Source organism: Harpia harpyja, chromosome 2 (genome assembly GCF_026419915.1).
Source record: "Harpia harpyja isolate bHarHar1 chromosome 2, bHarHar1 primary haplotype, whole genome shotgun sequence".
Classification (NCBI taxonomy): domain Eukaryota; kingdom Metazoa; phylum Chordata; class Aves; order Accipitriformes; family Accipitridae; genus Harpia; species Harpia harpyja.
In genome coordinates, this window is record NC_068941.1 from 87755094 (window position 1) to 87775036 (window position 19943).

A 19943-nucleotide genomic window follows, 5' to 3' on the forward strand; every position below is an offset into this window, starting at 1 on the left:
AATCCTGCTGTGGCTGGACAGCATACAAGTCTCCTTGTGTTATAGTTCAACATATCAATGGGAAAGATACACGACCTCTAGGCTTTAGACTAACAGTGGAACCTTCAAGTGGTCCAACACCTTCAGTTCTCTCACCTTCATCCACCTGGTCAGCAACAGTGAATGGTTAATGCACCATTAAAGCAACGATGACCCTTATTTTGAGCTCTGTTCTCAGTATTTTCATACCTCAGCTGTTGAGCTCATCAATTAATTTGTTTTGAAAAGGAAGGCTTTCTGGGCATTTTGAACATCATTTCTATTCCAGAGATGGCCAGAAGCAGATATCAGATACCTATAGCTCACCGAGCTGTACTAACGCTTTCCAGACATCATCCCTTTCCAACCATGTCTATCAAGCAGTACCTGACCTAGCAAGAAACTACTGAAGTACAAAGTATGGCCAGAGAAGACTAATTATGAGGCAAGGGCTGATCACACCAGCACACACCTTGATGTCTGAAGTGGGGCAGGACACTAAAGCATGCACGTGAACATAAATTTGTACGTGTTGTGGAGGTACAAGTCACAAGCCATCTCTCTCTCAGCAGTGCTGCTCAGCAGTACCTGCTTGCCTGCTCCCACCCCATTTGAATAAATCCAAGAATTGAAACCTCACAAAGACCAGAATTTCAACTTGCTCCTACCCAAGGCAGGAAAGCCAATGTGCAAGAACCCTGCTCCCCTAGCTGCAATACATGAAGTCATGTTGCAATATAGCAAGTCATTTGGAAAAATCTATTATATACTGCAATAATTAACCAAGCCAGTTGTTCTTCTGTAACTAGCCTTCTCCCTGAAGTGACAGGGTTATGTTTCAGCTCCAGTAACTTGCCTTTAAGGCTGTGCTTTCCAGAGATGACTGTCCTGCCAACAGTGCCAATCCATAGGGCTACATCACTTCAGCTCAAGAGCTTCTTGAGCGGGGTATGGAGGGGAAAATTTGACTCTAAAAGGCTGCTCTTTGTTATTGGGTAGCTGTCACATACAAGCTGGTTTTCCTGGCAGCCACACCAAAACCTTGTGTTTCTTTAAGTCAGGAGTCCACTGTTTCCTCACCTTGAGGGACTGGGAAAACGTGCAACATGAGAATCTCGCAGCGCTTAAGCGGTACTGGAAGATTTAACAAAACTGAGCACATTCACAAGACACCAAGAAACCCACTGTCGTCATTACCCATTTTTATCCGAATTAGTTTTATCCACAGTGCTAGAGTTTGAGCCTTCTCACACCTACGAGACAGTTTCTTCCAACTCTTCTGTAAAGAGCTCTGTTGACACTGACATGTGCATCTGAATCCCAGTATCACTTAGACCAGTAAAACCAAGAGTGGACCACTGAAGAGTTTCCAACATCGTTTAGGTCAATGTATGGACACAATTTAAGTCAATAATACCCTTACAAATCAGGCTGAGTTGGTTTAGTGAGGGTAAACCAGAGTAAAACCAGATTTAAACAGGTGCCACAGAGAAGGTCTGATGCACCCGAGCATTGCTGCATGAAGGGGAGAAACAGCGAGGGTGCATTCTGCACAAAGGCACCTGCACTGACCCTGGTCTCGCTCTGTTATATCATTTGGGGGGGGGGGGCAGGAGGGGAAATGGTGTCTCAGTACTTTTAGTGCAAGGCCAAGTCACTTCTGCCCATGCATCATTCAGCATCTCAAGCTTCTCTTCAAATTCAAGCCACTGTTTAGCTGACTCAAATCCTATTCCCTGGTGTAGAACTTACAGCCCCCATTTTTGTTTTAATTCCAGAAGCCAGATACAAATATAATATAAACAAAAACTGCAGTCCCTATTAGGCTTGCGCAAATATTTGTAAAGGACAAAAAAGTTATTTGGTTCATGTGGAGAAATCCCAAGTTATACAAGACTGCAGGTAAAACTCAGCATAGTTCAGGCCAAGAGAGTCACTTTCAAAATGAAGTAACTTTTTACAATTAGCACTTAAGTAAATTCCCACCAAGAAAAAAATTCTGAAGGGTAAATAGCCAAAGCCCCAAAAAACCTGAGAACTAGCAAGGCATTTTCAGCTGACTCTAAATCAAGTCTGGTTTGGCCAAAGCCTCCAAGTTCCCTCTTGCTTTGGGTTGAGCTAAATTTGATTCTCCTTTGGTTTGGCCAGAAAGCTGAAAAATCTATTTTCACCCAGTATTAGTCACACAAGGAAATGTAGGGTTGTGATTTAATGAGATGCCAGGTTGCGTTCTCAGCAATTTTATCTTGATCCTCCAATAATTGAGCTCATAAAAAGGGCATTTAAATTATAGCACACATTCCTGCTTCGCTGTCCTCCTCTTTCCAGGCTGCGTATCTAGCAGCGTTGAGTGTGGCACCGATGGCGAGAACTGGCAACGCTCCACCAGAATCACTGATATACCGAGTCACACACGCCGCAGGTCTGCCCCACACCCAAGATGTTATCAGAGTAATAACACATTTCTCAACCAAATCATAAAAAGGGTCAAACTATGGAGACCCAAGAGAAACTGAAACCCTCTTTAAACAGGGCAAGAAAGGAAGTTAATTCAGAAACAAATTATCCCCTGCAGTAAGAAAAAGTGCCCAGCAGAGGTAATCAGCTAGCCAGCCTTTTCCTGTCCCGATTCCGAACAACAATGACACTTCTTGTTCTCATCCACTGCAAATAAATCTTCCTCTGCGGAGTAGCTCCAGGCACAGGCTTTCAGAAACCAGAATTTGCAAGTGAGGAACGAAGCTGTGACCAGCAAGGCAGCTCACCCACAGCTTGGCACAGGCTTGTTTCGGCAACAAAGTTGCTCCAAGCTGGATATCGTTTTGGACCAGTAAGCACATTTTGCTGGGCTCCAGAAAGACCCATCCTCTCTAGCTACTTATCTCTCTAGGGGAAAGTATTTCTTACAGGTCAATGCATCAGGAGACATCTCCTCCTCCCTGTACACATGCTGCAGGCACTGAAATGAGTCATCCTTCTCTCCAACAGATACCCTTCGGGACCCAAATTCCTAATAAAAGGTTTGAATTTGAGAACTCCTTTTCATAACACAGCACCTGCAAGAGTTTCAGCTCTCCAGCATAACCTGGGACAGCCCAACAAGGGTGGCTAGGCACTTAAAACTAATCAGTTCTTCAAACACAAAGAACACTTGAGAGATGATGGTTGTAAGTTTTGGAGAAGAGGCTCTTGTTTACAAGACTCCAAATCTTGTAATCATTCCTCTAGAGGATAATATTTGTTTTAAACAGTTGAACTGTTTAATTTCCCATAGCATCCCATTTTGCTCTTTGAAAGAAGGGGCAATATTCTGAGGAATACACAGTAACTGAAGCATCTCTATTTGAAATCTATTCAACAGCTAAATCAGAAGCAACACGGCTCTTCTATAGACCCGCAAACCCCTGGGTCTGGACAAATCCTTGAACACTTGAAATAGGCTTTGCATTACTTTTGAGAGATCCATTAGTCACATGTTTCACAAAACCATCAGTTACAGATTAAATACGAGAAGTTATTACTCGTAAACTTTCCTCTATTTGAATGGCAGTCTTGCTTGATACCCAAAAATAACCTCACAATACCTGTTTTTGAAAGGCTAACTGGATTTTTCTGAGTTAAACTCCTCCACAGGAATCATTGCAATGACACGCTATATCAAGAGTAAGTAATTTTATAGCAACACAGAGCACACAGACCACTAAACCACTCTTTGCTTGCAGAGAGGCTTTTTTCCTCTGCTTTGCCTGTTAAAACAGCTTTAGCAAATCTGTTGAATGCACTGAAAATAAGTCCTTCACCAATCCATGTGCCTTATCAATGCAGCCAAAGGAAATGGCTCTTCAACAACGCAATCCAGACGATGAAGCAGCTTGCTTTCATGTTTTTCTAAGGATTCAGCTCTGGAAGAAAGCAATTATATCTATCTCCTGGCAAGAACAACACAGCCTGGAAGTTGTGATGCCTGGGGAATTCCATTCAGCTCAGGGAGCATTTGTTCAAATAACCCCCACAGCTGGTGTTCCTCCTAGGAGGACATCAAGAAAAGAGATCCACACCACAGTTACTTTAACATCCTTAGCATTAGGTATCCTTCACTCCAAAGGAAAAAAAAATAATTAAAAAATAGGCATTTGCATCTCCATTTGTCAGAGAATAAAGGAAGCAACTGGGTATGATAGGACTTGGCTTGTGACGAGAGCCACTTCTCCATATGCTCTCCATTGGATAAGGGGGGGGCCCACCTTGGGCTTTTGAGCCCCAAAACCGTGCAACACCAAACCCAATAGCTCTCACAGGGGCTTCTTCCCCACCTCTTCCTGATCCAGACATGCAAAGCATCCAGTTTACCCCCTCCAGGCTGTGGGTCATGGTAGGTCTGGGTGGGTCACGGGGCCCTGAGCACCCTCCTGGCAGTACATCTACCTGCTGCAGTCATTGCGTGCTGGAGGAGTACCAAAGTACCTCCCCAAGCTCCTACTAACAGCAGAACTTCCTCCTGCTAAATAACTGAGTAAGTCTGAGGATAGCAGTTCAGCAGTCCCCATTCTGGGACAGGTCTGGCTATCCTTCATCCCAAAGTTCTTTAACGAACAATCAACCAGCAGCTTCACAGTGAAGTAGCAAGAGATCTCCATGCCAGTTTGTGTCTTCTTGTTCTGGCAAGTGCTATGAATAGGAGAAAGAAAGAGTTGTGTCCATCGTTTCTAAGGTATGAGATCGTGTCCTTGACTAATGAAGCTTATCTGTAACTCTGAAGATTTGCTTTCTAGTTAGAAAACCATCACGTACAGAAATACCTAGGAACCTTCATTCTTCTAGAGCTGAAGACTCCTGGTTAGTGGGGCATGCAGTACTGTGCTACTCTCAGCTACGCAGAATTTTAACGAGGGAGTCTCAAGGTTTCCATAAGCTTAGGTACCCTGGCATGGCTTCAGCAAGATCAGGTTTTGGTCATTCTTGTCAAAAAAAGCCCTAAAGCCTGTTGTGAATCAGAAAAAACAGTTGTTTTCCTGGACTTCAGTGGAACATTCAAACCTTGATATCTTCAGTTCCTCGATAGTTTGTTCTGTCATGTGGCTATAGCCCAGATCCATATGGTACATCTGACCTTGCTGGCAGTTCAATAGACCTGAAACTGTCAGGAAAGCACCAATTCCCACAGAAACAAACTAGCTATTTCACCCTAGGTTTTCCCCACTGCTCTTCCCACTGAGGATAAGTCAGATAAAGACCAGCCCTCTCTCCAGCACAGAATAGAGAGAACACCAAATTTTTGTGTCCATTAGGAATGCTATTCTGCAGCCAGGCTCTCCACAACGCAGTGAAAAGCCTACACAAGATTCTTCTTTCTGACTCTAAGCTAATTTCAGCTTTAATACTTCCCCTCAAAATCAATGCAGAAGCAACACTACCAAAACCATATCTCTGAGCTGCTCTTCCTCATTAATATAATCCTACCATGATACTTAAGCCTATTTCATCCACTAGGAATAAAAAGTTAGTTAATGTGCACAAAACCCAGCAGTGTTAATTTAAAATTTACAAAGAGTATAGATTAAATGCAAGGATTAAGAACAGCAGATATCTTAAAGGTTCTTCCCACTCACATGGAAAACTTTCATCAACAAATTCCTTTTACTTCAGAGTTTTGGAAGTTTTTTTGCAATCTGACTTCAAGAAAAATGTAAGATCTAAAAATATGGTTCACAATCTGTTGCACAATAGCTACAGAAGAAATACAGTGCAATAATTAGATAATTATAGTTAATAACTCATCACTACTTTCCCACCACTTTCTTCTCCCTCTTCAGAGTAATGAAAGGAAGAAACAAGGAAAGTTTTACACAAGACACCTTCAGGCTGTAAGCTTATTTTTCAAATCATGTCTTGTCGTGGAAGCTAGTATTACTCACATGGATGCATTTAAAGCCTTGGCACACTTTCTACAGAAAGGCTGAACATACCCTTTTCAGTTTCATGTATATAATCACAGCATTTATATCATGAACTCTAGAAATGCTTTGATAAGTCAACAGTCTCCAAAGCCCTCCACAGAGCCACATCACATGCCACGGTAGAAACTTCCCCCCTCTACCTTTCCTAGAGTAGGATGTACATATCCTTACTGCCCCTATGCTACCTGTGGCATCCAAAGTGGAGAAAACTGCTCAAAAGCCCCCTTGGTTGATCAGCGCAGAAAGACCATTTTACTGTATAAACTCATTTTCTTCTTTGTGCAAGCTGCTCTGTACATGCCAGGTGTAAGACTAGAGCTGACATTAGCACATGCAGCACAGACATTATCCAGTTCACTTCACGGGACAGAGCCCTGATATGCAATAGTTACGTTTTTACATAGAGATCACATCTTTCTCTTTCACAAGAGATTAAAAAGAAGGTGGGAATTTTTGTTGGTGTTTTTTTGTTTGTGGGGTTTGTTGTTTTGGTTTTGTTTTTTTTTTTTTTAAATCATCTGTTTCCAAGGCAGAATACTCTACATTTTTTCCAGCCATAAGCAGAGGGTAGGAGAAAAGAACTGCTAGTAGAAGGAAAGCTATTGTGACAGTTGTCCTAGCAAACTACCTGTGAAGGCTAAAATATGTGCATGCAATCCCCAAGCCTTTAGGCATCTATCCCACATATCCTAGTAATTTCTCTGGGAATTAACATATTTCTTGACAACTTGACTTAGAGACTGCATACGCATAAGGGAACAGACAACAGTCAAATCACATTGCTTTGGTTGTCTCAGTGACTCAGGCTCCGGCCTTCCTCTCTGAAGGCACAGCTTGGATCACCTAACATGCTTGACTTTGAGACAATAATTTCAAAACCCAGTTTTGGTCAAGTAGAAGCTGGGGTGAAGCCACCATGTCTCATAAATCCCAGGTGACAGAGTCCTTACTGTCTTAAGTGTCTCCTCCAATGTTTAACAGTGTTGACAATTAATCAGCGTCTGAATGAATTGTCAGCCAAAGTAATCAGTGTCTAAATAGTGTCAGAATTTGACTTCAGTTTTCAGCTACAAAGTTCAGATGTTTTCATCAAAGGACCTAAGAAGTCTTTTGGTACAAGTTCCCAGACTTTGGCAGGCACCGTAGTCCACGAACCAGTTTGCTTGTCCCTTTCAGAAGTTCCTCTCATTAACATTTCTCAGTAATTTGCATTTGCTGAAAAAAATCTGAGCCAGAATTCTTAGCTTGTTAACACCAGATTTCAATAGCATCCAAGAGTTTAATGACCTGTAGAGACTGCAGTCACTGCTTGTTCATTTGCAAAAAAGAACAGCCCAATGCTGAGGCTAAGATCCCATAGGCCAGGATGGATGGAGAGGCCATCACCATCTTGACTTACGAGGGCACATTCTGAACTGCTATTCTTCCCAGCAGCAGGAAAAGTTACGAGTTTTGCGCAGCCAGTGGATTCTGCTAATCTAACCCAGGTACTTACATGATACAGAGCCAGGACTGCTGATACTGCACCCCTGTGACTGTCGCTGTGACCCCTTGAATTGTGTCTGATAAGAGATGAACTAGGAAAAGAAGAGAGAGAAACATTACAGGCTGTCCATGTTTGGTTTGCAACTGCAAATAATATTTGCTTTCAAATGGAAGCCGAGTACTAATACCAAGCATACTTATTTATCTGCACAGTGGATTGATGCAAGGGTGGGGGGCGACAACAGAGAAAGATGGAAACATTTGTTCTGATGCTTTTGAATTCTGTCCTTAAACTATTCACAGCTCGGAAAGGCAGCTGTTTTCTCCTCCCAACATCAACCTACTGCAATATTAGGTTATTAGATTAGCATTACTCACACACACAGAGATAGGACTGGAAGAGGCATCGCCTTCTGAATCCCCTGCCCTCTCTCCCCCTCTTCCTAATTACTGTTCTCATTATTTTACGGCACTGCTTAATTTTTCTTTATTGGCAGAAAGCCTAAATTAAAGAGATTATAAATGCAAAGCTCTAAGATAGGTAGCAAGAAGTAACCAAAGCATGAACATGCTTACTACATGCTCAGGACTTGACATATCTGTTAAACAAATTCACTCAGGCTGTGACAGTTACATTTGAGGTGCGATGTACATGTTTGTATATTCATTCCTGTTGACTCTGAAACATCATGGGTGCCTACAGAGAAACAACGCTTAGTTAAGCTTCTTTACATCTTGGGCTACAAGGTAGTGTTTTAGACTACACTACGACATTTGTTGACAGCTTAAGGTGACACGTGAGCCAACAACGTTGGCTAGGGCTGCCCTAGTTGAGTTTCTGGAGAAAAACAAAGCGCCTCTCAGCCCTTCCAGTGGGCTGGGAGCAATGCGAAGGCTCAGCCCTCCCCAACCAATTACTCAGACAAAGCTAGCAAAATTCCCCAGCCTGTGTGAATTCACATGCAGAATCACAAGGCTAAGGAGCCATTTCTGAAGAAACACCAGCAAGTGTGTCTCTGCTGAAGAGCATCGGACACTTGTCTGAGGACAAGCACACCTAAGGGGTCCAAACAGACAAGACATTCCAGTGCTGTAGAATTCTTACCCCAGAGAACACCACTATGTGTCATCTTAATGAAATAGGGGCAAGACTCCACAAAAACATAAAAATCCTGGAGACATGAGACCCCTTCAGTCTGAGTGACATGGAAAAATAAACCCCTAGTGTCACATGCAACATGCAAGTCTGGAGACCATGCAGTAGTGAGTGTTCAACACACCACCAATGGAAAGGCTAACAACTTAACAGTAACCCGCAGGCAAAAGCAAATCAAGAGTTGCTTACCGTTCCCTTCTCGTGGGGTCCCTGAATCCGTGAATAAAGTGCTCATGATTTTTTCAAAGTTGCAGCTTGGCTCCATGTTCTCAGGATCTTCAGCAAAGTGTTTCAACATCTCTCGAAGAACATCGTCCAAGGAGGTGGCTGTTTCATCAAGGATGATGCTGGCTCTGGCCAAGAACCCATCCAGGTCTCGGTGGGCTCTGACTTCCTCCTCAAAATTCTTTAATTTCAGGTACTGTGTTAAGAAAAGGTCAGAGCATTAGACAGCTACATGCAATACCTAACGGCAAAGGTCTTGGATCTGCGTAGTTCACAAGCAGTTTTGCAGAGGTTACTTACTGCCACCCAACCAGTGATTCTGGAATCACTTTGACCATTCAGATCACATTATAGAAGAAAAGGAGTTTTATGCATTACACATTAATGCGTTGAAGGTTTGCATTTTCAAGGCTTATCCTAACAGACTGCTTATAGGTGAATGCCTATGCACCAGATATATATACCCTGACATAGAAAGCAGAATTTTAAAAAATTAGGTCTTTTACCTAGGTTAAAGTACATAAGCTAGCCTACAAGCAAAAATGCTTAAAGTAGCCTTTAAAATCCTCTTCAGGTTTAAATAGTTCAAGAAGTTTGCAGAAACACAGGAAAAGTTACTTGGAAGAAATGGACTCTGTTCTCAACAGCATGAAAAGTTACCGCTATGCATCTCGGTGCAACCTAACGCAGTTGTTCTCAAACTGGGAACCATCTCTCCCCAGTGCTCCCAGTCAGGGAGCCTGAAGTGGGAGATGGGGAATGCCATCCAGCCATCACCTTTTTCAACACTTCCTAAATTTCTATTGTTCCCACTCCCAAGGAAGTTTTATTCGTTTGTGCATAACATTTAGCTTTGAATCAATTAAAAAAAAAAACCAACAACAACAAAACAAACCAGCAGCAGCTGAAACTGTCTCAACTATCTGCTGGTTTCTTCCGCTGTCCCAGACTTGTTGGCCTTGAGATGGAAGAAACAGCCATGCTGTATTACAGAACCTCAAGTCCTTTTTGTATTTGTCAGCTGTGACGTTTGTTAATTGAGGGATCAAACTACAAATGCATCGTTGCCATTTCACAGTCCTTGGAAATCCACACACAGAGTTAGCACTCACAGTACCGGTCAAGGACTGCCAGTCCCGTCCTCTCCTTCAACAGCTTAACTTTGAGTGAGGAAATGGGAACTGCACTTTCTTATATGGATCTTCCTTCTGATGGGAAACCAGCCAGGCTTGAATGCATGTTGAGGACCAGATTGTCAAGATACATTTAAACCCTTAGTTCCCCTTAAGCTCAGTAAGAATCAAGCTCTGAATTGCTTTACAAGTCTGACACCAAGTTACCTCCACAGCCAGGACCTTGGCACATTCTCCCCCAAGTTATGGGACCACCCCAGAGCCTGAGTAATGGATACCCTCCTCTCACACGTACCCTCTCTACGTTTTCCATTTATAGCCTAGACACAGGGAAAAAATGCTAGTATCTCACTAATTACTGTAATTATCACAGCAACTATCAAGTTGTCAGTACACATCCATTGCAATTAGCACTGTTTTACTTCGCATCAATCACTTCTTACATAGCATCCTTGAGAGGGAGGATTCTCTGAAGGATTTCAGCTCCCACCCCAAAGGCTTTGTTGCCATCTGCTCTTAGGAGGGGAGACAGTGACACAACTACATTACAACTCCACCTAAAAGAGACCTTATAACTGCAAGTGGCCGAGTCAGTCTCAAATTATCACTGCATGAGAGCAGGTTAAAACACCTAACACCATCTGTAACACTGGTGTTCACAGGGTCACCAGATGACCAGCAACCGCCTCCCAAAAGTAACTCATTCCAGCTTGTCTGGCATGCGGAGTCCAACCTACGATGTAGGTTTAAACAGCAAAGAGGCCAAAAGACCTCGACATGATTTAACAAGGTGGATGGCAGAGGAGGTACCCAGGGAGGCATGAGGAAGGTTAGGAGCATCAGTGCTGAGGAGCTTTCAAAACAGCAAGAGTGGCTTCGTATCACCAACTTCTCCCATGCATGACAGAAGTCACCAGAAGCAGAACGTTGAGGGATAGCTGAGGGACAGCAGAAATGAATCAAAGGCATTCAGAAGAGGGCTATTATCTGCCCACATCTCCATCAACACTGATCCTCCAGCAAGCTGTTCATGACAGCATCATTTTTTTGTTGTGGCAGGACAGCACTGTCAGCAGCTTACTGCAATTCAAAAGGATTGAGCTCCAGCTCTGCCAGAGGCTTCAGGCAATGCCTTGGGTAAATAATTTTCCATGCCAGTCCTGTTTTACTCCCCTCTTCCTGGTCCTTCATAGGAAATAGGGGCAATACCCATCCTTATTATTACTCCCATAACATCGGGGAAGATATGTACATCAAACATCACAAGCCAACTAGCCACCGTGAAAGGATATAAATACATCACTCCCTGAGACAAACCAAAATCAAATTAGTGCAAGCACTGGTACAGCAGTGCCTCAGAGATAGCTCAAACAGAACTGTTCCAGTCAGGACACCTGGTGGTTTCCAGAGAGATTAATGATTGCTCCTTCACAAATATTTTTAGCTAGATAGTCAAGCCACACCAGGATACTTGATGCTGGAAACTTGATGCCGAAACTGCTTAGCAAGAAACCCAAGACAGCTACCCAATAGCTGTTTTAATAGCATTGAGTATCCTTGATTGCAAAGCTGCACATTGCATCGTGGCAAGAAAGGAGGCTGTTGTGCCAAAGGGGAAACACATTGAAACAACCTCCCCTAACTTCAAGAAGGTCTCTTGGCCAAAGTCACACGCTATCCATACAAAAAAGAGCTCTTAACATTCATCAAGAAGGCCCAAAACACAATTTCTCTGCTGGGTGGCTGCTCTGGAGGCCACCTCCACTTACAGACACTGCAAGAACCTTACAAGAAGGAGTGTCCAAGAAGCATGTTGTCCTGGCCAGAGCTCTACCTATGCTCTTGCCATGGTCACTTGGGCCAATTCCCTCAAACACACTGTGATGGTGATTAAATAGTTCAAACCATGTCAAGGAGCTTCTCCTTATTTATGCCTACCAAGTGCCATGCCAGATAGCAACTTGCCCAAGACACAGATTGCTCTTCTAGCATTCCTGAGGGGACACAAGAACTACAGGCTACCACCAGAGACAGGGACAACCTAGCAGGGAAACATCTCCAGACCAAGCTTCTGACCTGACCACTTTTCTGCTAGCAATTCCCCCTTCCCAGACACTCAAAGCCATCTCCTCCATGACTCAGGTCCCAATTTCGTTTGCATCTGAAGTGCAAAATTTCCACTGGTCCTCCCCGGAGGCAAAAAACTAGCAATAGTATCTTTTTCTCAAGCCCTACTAAAGCATGCTAGCTCTCTGGTATTTGTTGCTCAACAGCATACTAAAATGCTCAAGCATGAACTATAGGCCAGAAAAGCAGGAATCTTACAGCTCTAAAAAGGAAAAATTAAATAGAAGAGACACTTATGTGTTAGCAGCTTCCAACTATTTCTTATCAGAGGCAGATCCTGCATTTGGGCTTAAAATTTGCACTTTAAGTGATTAAGTTCTTAGGTTACTTTCAGTCAAGTGCATACAACTTGGAGAACCTTGGCACTAGTATTAGACAAGACAAACTATTGACAGACATTTCCATTCCTGAGCACAGAATAGCTTATTTTAACTTCTATGACTTAATATCAAGATACATTTAATTTTTTTGTTGGTGCTGGGTTTGTTTTAGGGTTTGGGGGTTGGTTTTTTTTGTTTGATTGGGGTTTTTGAGTTTGTTTGGTTTGGGGGTTTGGGGGTTTTTTTTGGCAAGGTTTCTTCTACTAATTCAGCTATTCTTCACACTATTTTTCATCCCCCTACTGATTCAGCCTGCTGAAATACCTTTTCAGGACTTGAGCTGTCTCAGAGGCATAAAGAAAAGCAGAGTTAGAAAGCTCTCTGGTATTCCCTAAAAAGCCCCCAAGGCTTTGTCACACAGATTTAAGAACCCAAGTTACAACCTTCAATGAAGCCTGAAATACATGATTTACCAGGATCAGCAATGCTACAAGTTTTCGTGCAGCCAGCCAGCCCCTCCAACCAGCAGACGAGGCAAGAGTCAAGACAACTTAAAGTACTAGGAGCCATGCCTCACCGCCCCAAAGACCAAGACTTCATGTGGTATTAAATATCAACCCATTTCCTCTCTGCATACTTTCTGTGTACTTTCACAGTCAGAGGTTTGTAGTAATACAGCCTATACGAGGTTTTTTTGTATTTTCACCTTATCATTATTGAGTTAGGGTCTCAAGAGCAAGTGTAAACTAAGTGTTGTTTCCTAATCATCCTCCTAGACTACATGTTTCCAGGGAATTCACTCCTGCTGAACCTTGTGAAGGCAGACCTGATTAGCTGGAATAAACAGGAAACCAAATCACAGCAATGTCTATTGGGTGTTTCTGCTTTCGGCTCAAGAGGAGCTCAGCAGCCTGAATCTCTGTGGTGTATGCTTGGATCCCTTTGCAGGCAGCTGCAGAAAAGAAAGTGATGAATTAACATGTCAAGGAATTGTCTGGGACAAAAAGCAGTGGAACAATCAGTATTACAGAGAAATTGTTTGGAGAACGAGCAGCACGTGGCCTTTTAGGTTTAAAGAAAGACAGAGGAATTCAAGGAGAGAGGCATTAATATGCCTTCTGTTTAGGCCAGTAGAAACCAACTCCCCACAGCATTTCAAGATTCTTTTCTCTGCTTCTAGATGATCAAAAAAATAAATAGATCACACAGCATCCCTACTTACCTTCCTTGATGTGTGCAGTAACACGCAGCCAGCACTTTCACTTTCAGCTGGAAAGGGGAAAAAAATAAAATAAAATCAGAAGAGTGTACTATCGCAGGTACCTGACAGGCAGCAGGAACCAAGCAGAAGGCTCAGAACAAGGTGAAGTATCACTTTCTTGGCAGAGGATGATCTCTAGAGAAAAGCAGAGATTCAATTTTTGCAACATTTCGCATTCTGGAAGTGTAAACCAAGTGTAGAAGCAGCCTTTGGCATTATCTGATCAGTTGAGGTTTGTGTCTTGCAGCTTTTTTTTCTTTTGAGGTTTGGTTTTTTTCAGATTCCCTACGTATTTCTACTCTTCGCTTCTCCCCCTACCCCCTGCCTCCTCCAAAAAAATCTAACTCCTAATCCTTTAGGTAATCATTTAATCCAATGCATCGTTGTTTGATAGATTGAGGCTAAGATTGCATGAGTCACGCTCATTTGGAAACCATTCTTGTCCTCATTAAAGAGTCAACAATAACACCCAGGCACTTCCAAGGGAGCAGGCTGCGAGAGATCACACACAGTGACTTGAAGATGAGCACATTAATGTCCTGTCAACTCACCACGCTGCCTCCATAAATCTAAGCGTAAAGCAACAGAGTTCTTGGGAAAGAAAACTGCTGTTTAGAGACTATAAATGTCACTTAATATGCAGCCGAGATACAGGGACAGGGGTACCCGGGAAGTTCCCAGTTCAAACTTCCAAGCGCCAACACGAACATTTTCTTTGGGTACCTATGAAGCAATTTTGGGGGTATAAGCTAAAAAAACAAATAAAACCCAGGGTTTTTTTGCCACAAGACCACTCCATACTGCTTACATCCAAGGCAGCTTCTCTGTAGCATCACTAGTACCACAGGTACTGTCCATGCATCCTTCTCCTTAAGTCCTCATCTTCATACTCCCCCAAAACCCCACAAGACTGAGCTGCTACCAAAATTATACACAAAACACGTGAACAGTTTTCATTCAAATGAGAGTAGTGACAGCATGGAAAAAACCCACTGAAAATCAAAAACTTTTCCAGAGAGACCAAGCTGTGGAAAAGTACAGAGATGTAACACAGAGTTACAGCTATTCAGATGAGGGTTTTGCTTCCTTTCCAGATCTGGACTTCTAAATCCTAACCTATAAGAACTCCTGCAATCCCATTTCACAGGCTGACCACACACACAGACACCTTTAAGCCCAGCCCTACTACCCTCCAAAAAATAAGCTGAGGATGGAATTCCCATGAAAACACCAGAACTCCAAAAAAGCACATCATTTTTTTGCACACAGAAAGCTGCTTTAACCAAAACCATCCCTGATCAAACAGGAATTCAAGTCATGTCCACAGTGGGGTTAAAAGGCTGCAACTCAAACTGGGAACAGAATTGACTGCAGTAGAGAAGAGGGAAAGGATTACCTTCATCTCCCACTAAACAGAATAAGCTGGTTCAGAGGCTTTGGTTACATCACCCAACTTCTCCCAAAGTTCACTTGGATGCTGTATGTGTGATTAAAAGCAGCACTTAACTAGACAAGTCTGCTGGTGCAACAGTCCCAATTATTACTGTTTTTGACACATGCTTTGGAAGAGACAAACTGTTTCATCTAAAAAATGTTATTTATTATTAAAAAGCAAGCACCCAAATAAACCAGAAACATCAAGCGTTTTCCCCAGGCTCTTACATTTGTAGTTCTCCAATGCTCACTTATTCAGCTTACAGCCTAATTACACATGCAAAAGCATGCTGGAAGATTTGGGAGCCATAAATATTCACTGAGGAGAAAACATATTTTGGTTTCTCTGCTCTTGCAAGAAATAGTTCTAGAAAGACAAAAAATGCCCACAACCCTGAACAACAGCAAGCACGTGCTAAAAAGATATCTGCGTATCTGCAGTCTGTCCTTACGGATGCATGCAAACGCAACAGAAATTTATGCTGTCGTTTTATCACGCAGCAACTCTTGGTTCCTCTTATCAGTTTCAAGCACATATCAATCTTCTGCGCTGACAGCTCTCTCAGGTACTCATCTCAGATGAGCGAAGTGTTGCTTTATCAACACAAGCAAACCCATCTAATTACATCTGTCGGACTGGGATCTTTCAAACTTCTCAAAAAAGCTGTTCTGGGTATGGAGAAGATGCTTTGTAAGGCCCAGAACCTCATTCATCATTTCATCCAAGCAATACACCACTCAGACTTGATCTAGGGAAAGGAGACAGCTGGATACAGCCATCCCAGTTCCAGGCTGTTATCTAAAAGGCTCACTGGAGTGCTATAACATTACTCAGGGATAGCAGCAAATCCAGTGGAACGTGAAAAATGGGGGGGGGGGGGGGAATGCAGACACTTCCCAAGTGCTCTTCTTCCTGGCTTAGGAACCACCCATTTCCTTACCGCAGGGGAACCCACTAGGCGATGTGGGATAAAACATGAGGTTGCCTGTGACACATCCAGCGGGAAATAGCTTGGCTAAAGCCCAAGACCAACCACCACCAGCCTGCCACTCATCTCCTCCTCCTTCACGGCATTATCGCTGCTTCCCTCCAGTCATGCAGGGCTGAAAAGATGCAACACGCTTGACCCTTGCACCTCCACAGAGGAGCCCTTCACAGGGACAAAATGGATACAGAAAGCCACGGATTCACCCTCTACTGAGAAGGAAGAAACTACCCATGGATCATCAACTACATCTCGCTACCAGGAGTGATAACTAGATCTCATACTTGAATGTCAGGATTAAGCATACTTAAACAGAAAGGTCAGGAACAGATAAAATTTTCATTTCTATTTTTGTGGTCCTCCTTGCTGGACAAATGAGGCTGCAAAAGCCTATTTCCAGCAAGCTAGCTAGCTACAGGCATTATTGTCTCTGTCCTCGTACACAGTTAAAGGAGAGCTGCCAGGGGTGGCCGACCTTATCTGTTAGGCTGTGCTCCAGGTCCTGCCCAGGGGAAAACCAAAAAGTCAGCAATGCATCTCCGACATCCCCTGGCAGCCACATCAAGGCGACACGCATATCCCGAATTTCTAGGATGCATGCACACAAACACGCAGCATTACTGAATACGCTACAAGTGACTCGCTGGGAGTTCACTTCAGTTTTAGCAACACTGATGAATTGCCAACATCAGACTTACACTTGCGGCCTCGTGTCGGCACATTCAGAGCCCTGCCAGGGCACTGTGGCATGCCTCCATTTTTTATCTCCCACCATTTGCAGAAGAACAGGACCCATCCAGCTTCTCGACATGAACAAGGAGATTTAATACTTGGAAGCGAGAACTGTAGCAGGAAATTTATTTCCTATACTCCAAAGCTGTTTCATTCCAGCTGCCCTTTACATAACATCCCTGATAGCAACCCAGAGAAATGAAATCCCCTACTTGCTTCCCCTCCACCCCTGTTTAATGACATCTATGCAAAGACAACCCTGAAAACAAACCCATGAAAGTCACATGCCAAAGTTTAAGGCTTTTCACCTTTTGCCTTAAGAGATCTCCTTTCACTTAAGATCTCCTTTCCATCCCTTTTCTTGTACCGGTCCCCAGTGCTGCCCTTAACACCTGAGAAGACCCAAAAGTCTTTGAAGTGAAGCCACCACTGGATGTCTATAGCATCTTAAGACCCTATTTTTCTTGGGGATAAAGGAGCAGAAATTGGAGAGCAGGAACTTTTTGGCTGTGCAGGTATCAGTGCATGTTACTTTAGATCTACCAGCATAGTAAATCGGCTACTAAATCAGAGCAGAATACTGCAGTAGCACTAGCATGGTTTTCTCAGCCAGTTTTCTCAGAAAATACCAAGGATCTTGTGCAAGTGGAACTATTTAAGGTTTGAGGGTTTTTATTATAAAATCTCCTTTTCTATCTGGGCTTTCTTCTGGGGTCTGAGCAAATCTAAGCCTCAGTCACTTCTGTTGAACCACATTGCAAGCAGCAAAAACTGTTCTGCTTTTAGAATCTGTTGCCTTAAAAAAAATATAAATAAAAACACATCAGCACATGGCATGTCAGGAGCTTGTTAGGAGCAGTGGAGAAAACTAACTCATCGCTGGCAGCGAGGGCTTGCACAAGCAGGATCTCAAGGGGATCCTCTGTTTTGCTGTCCTGCCATGGCTATGCCGAGTCCGGACTCATCCCCATCAGACTTGAGTAATTTTCGTTAAATATCATTAGATAAATAATTGTGCCCCAACTATCCCACATTCCCACAATAGGGTGGTGGGCTGAGCTGCAGCAGAAAGCCTAAAAATCAGCTGGGTTCATCCTTCTTAAACCAACACCGAGGTTAAAGGCAGGTGGGAATAAGCAACTAGCTGCAAGTTTCTGGAGCAGGCTGGAAAGGAGCAGGCAGGGTGGGGAGGAAAACCTCACCTGAGTAATGCTCAGCACAGACATCACAACGGCTGGGCAGGTGAAGGATTATCACCTCGCACTCCTCTCTGGCCATTGCAGGGGAATTGCAAAGAGAGGTGGACAGCACAGACTGACCAGGGCTCTTGCACAGAGCCAGGGACAAGATAAGAGCACCAAGAGCTGTGTCATTTGTCACATCCTCCAACTCCTCATACATGCACACACTACAAAAGTAAAAATTTTTTTTTTTTTTTTAAAGCTGCAATAGATTTTGTCATTAAGGTTGAGGCAGGGGGAAAAAAGGTGCATTTTTCCATGCCAACTGGAGGGACAGAGTGCTCAAAATGCCAGGGGAAGCTGCCCCAAAGCAAACCCAAGGTGAAGCACCCAAGAGGGAGAACACTGCCTTCATGCAGAACCACTCGCATTACCCACCCCACCCCCCCACCTCCCTTGGCTTTGTAAGCACCGCTTTGAAAACACCCTCATCAGGAAATTCGGAGGGAGGCCATCTCCCCCCCCCGCGACACAAACGGTGTATCCACTTTCCATTATAGAGTATAGGAAGCTTCGGGAGCCCAACATCCCACGCTGACATCAAACTGCTAAAACAGGAGTTATCAGATGGAACGCGTGGGTCAGCATTGTGCCTCGAGACATAAAAAGGACCTTGGTATTAATGTGAGGAAATGTGACTATTGTGTGCAGAATGATACCCATTCAGGCCCAGACCACTTGTCTCTGGACGCTACTCTCTCTGGAATATCCTTGGCGCCAGCATCTAGCATTTCTCCTCGTCCCCTTAAAGAAAAAAAACAAGTCATCTCGGCAGGGGCTGGGCCATGAGTTAGAGGGCTGTGTTTTGCTCGGAGCGGCAGCGGCAGGCATGCACGTGTGTGCCTCTGGAGCGGATTACAGGAAACTGTTGATTCTCCGTATCTAGGAATGATCAATTGTCCAGAGGGTGGAACAGGCTTTAATTTCTCATGTAGCGTAAATCATGTTCCGTTATTTCCCCCACACACCCCGACAAAGCCACATCCTGCTTTCCAATTGGCTTTTCGCTGCCATCAGGATTTTGCCATCTTCTCCGCCAAAACTGCTTCAGGCACCTACCTGCAGCTAAAGCCACCAGTATGAGCATCAGTTGTAAATGGCAATGCATACTGCAAAAGTTGAACAGCTACCGCTCCACAAATCCCTGAAAAACTGTGCCCAAGTTTAAGAAAAAAAATTCTGCACAAACCCCTCTACTGCAATCTGGGGAAAGGAGGAGAAGGTGAATTGTTTTAAAACCCCAAGCTACAAGAACGAGGTCCAAGGAATTACTTTAAAACCCCAAACTGCAAGAACAAGGTCCAAATGATGAAAATATTTGCCTGGCTGATTTAAGGGAGCTGCCAAGCAGATAAGAACACTGTGACTGACAGCAAGGCTGTGGCCCCACACGCTTTGCGGGCCCACTGCAACAAGTAAGGCTTGCATTGCCCGTCTGCCGTCTTTAGGGCTCAACCTAAACCAAATTGCCGTATTCGTTTGCAGGGATTTATTTCCAAGCATGCTGCAGATAAAGCAGCAAGTGGTTGAATCCCCTAGCTTGATGTTTCTTCAAACAGGCTGAAGGGACACAGGTATGAATGCTTGCAACGCAGGCTCCAGAAGGATTTATGGAAAAGCCCACATGTAAAATACAAAGAGACAGTCAAATTCACACCCACGTAGCACTAAGACCGAAGGGTTAATACAATTCTAACTAGGGGAGAGAATAGGAAATCAGTTGTAAAGCCACATATGAGCCTGCAAGCCACTAGACAGCTAACCTGGTAGCTATGAAATAAGCAGGGCTTGTAGCACACTAGTCTGGAAAGAGGTCCCCCCCACTGCACACCAAACTCACTGATGCTCCTCATCCTCTCTGGTACAAA

General features: G+C 43.7%; 1 protein-coding gene across 3 annotated transcripts in view; it reads right to left on the reverse strand.

Moving 5' to 3' along the window:
• The window catches only part of SLC4A11 (solute carrier family 4 member 11), a 93329-nt gene that overhangs the window by 43937 nt on the left and 29449 nt on the right, over positions 1 to 19943 (reverse strand). The window contains exons 1-5 of one of the 3 annotated variants that reach the window (XM_052780834.1): positions 18037 to 18222; positions 13644 to 13690; positions 8806 to 9037; positions 8095 to 8157; positions 7471 to 7552 (exon numbers count right to left, since the gene is read on the reverse strand). In XM_052780834.1, the coding sequence (XP_052636794.1) occupies positions 7471 to 7552; positions 8095 to 8157; positions 8806 to 9037; positions 13644 to 13690; positions 18037 to 18112 (500 nt within the window). In that variant the 5' untranslated portion in view covers positions 18113 to 18222. Of the gene's footprint in view, positions 1 to 7470; positions 7553 to 8094; positions 8158 to 8805; positions 9038 to 13643; positions 13691 to 18036; positions 18223 to 19943 lie in introns of those variants that run through there. The other 2 variants (XM_052780836.1, XM_052780835.1) reach the window with 2 other exon arrangements.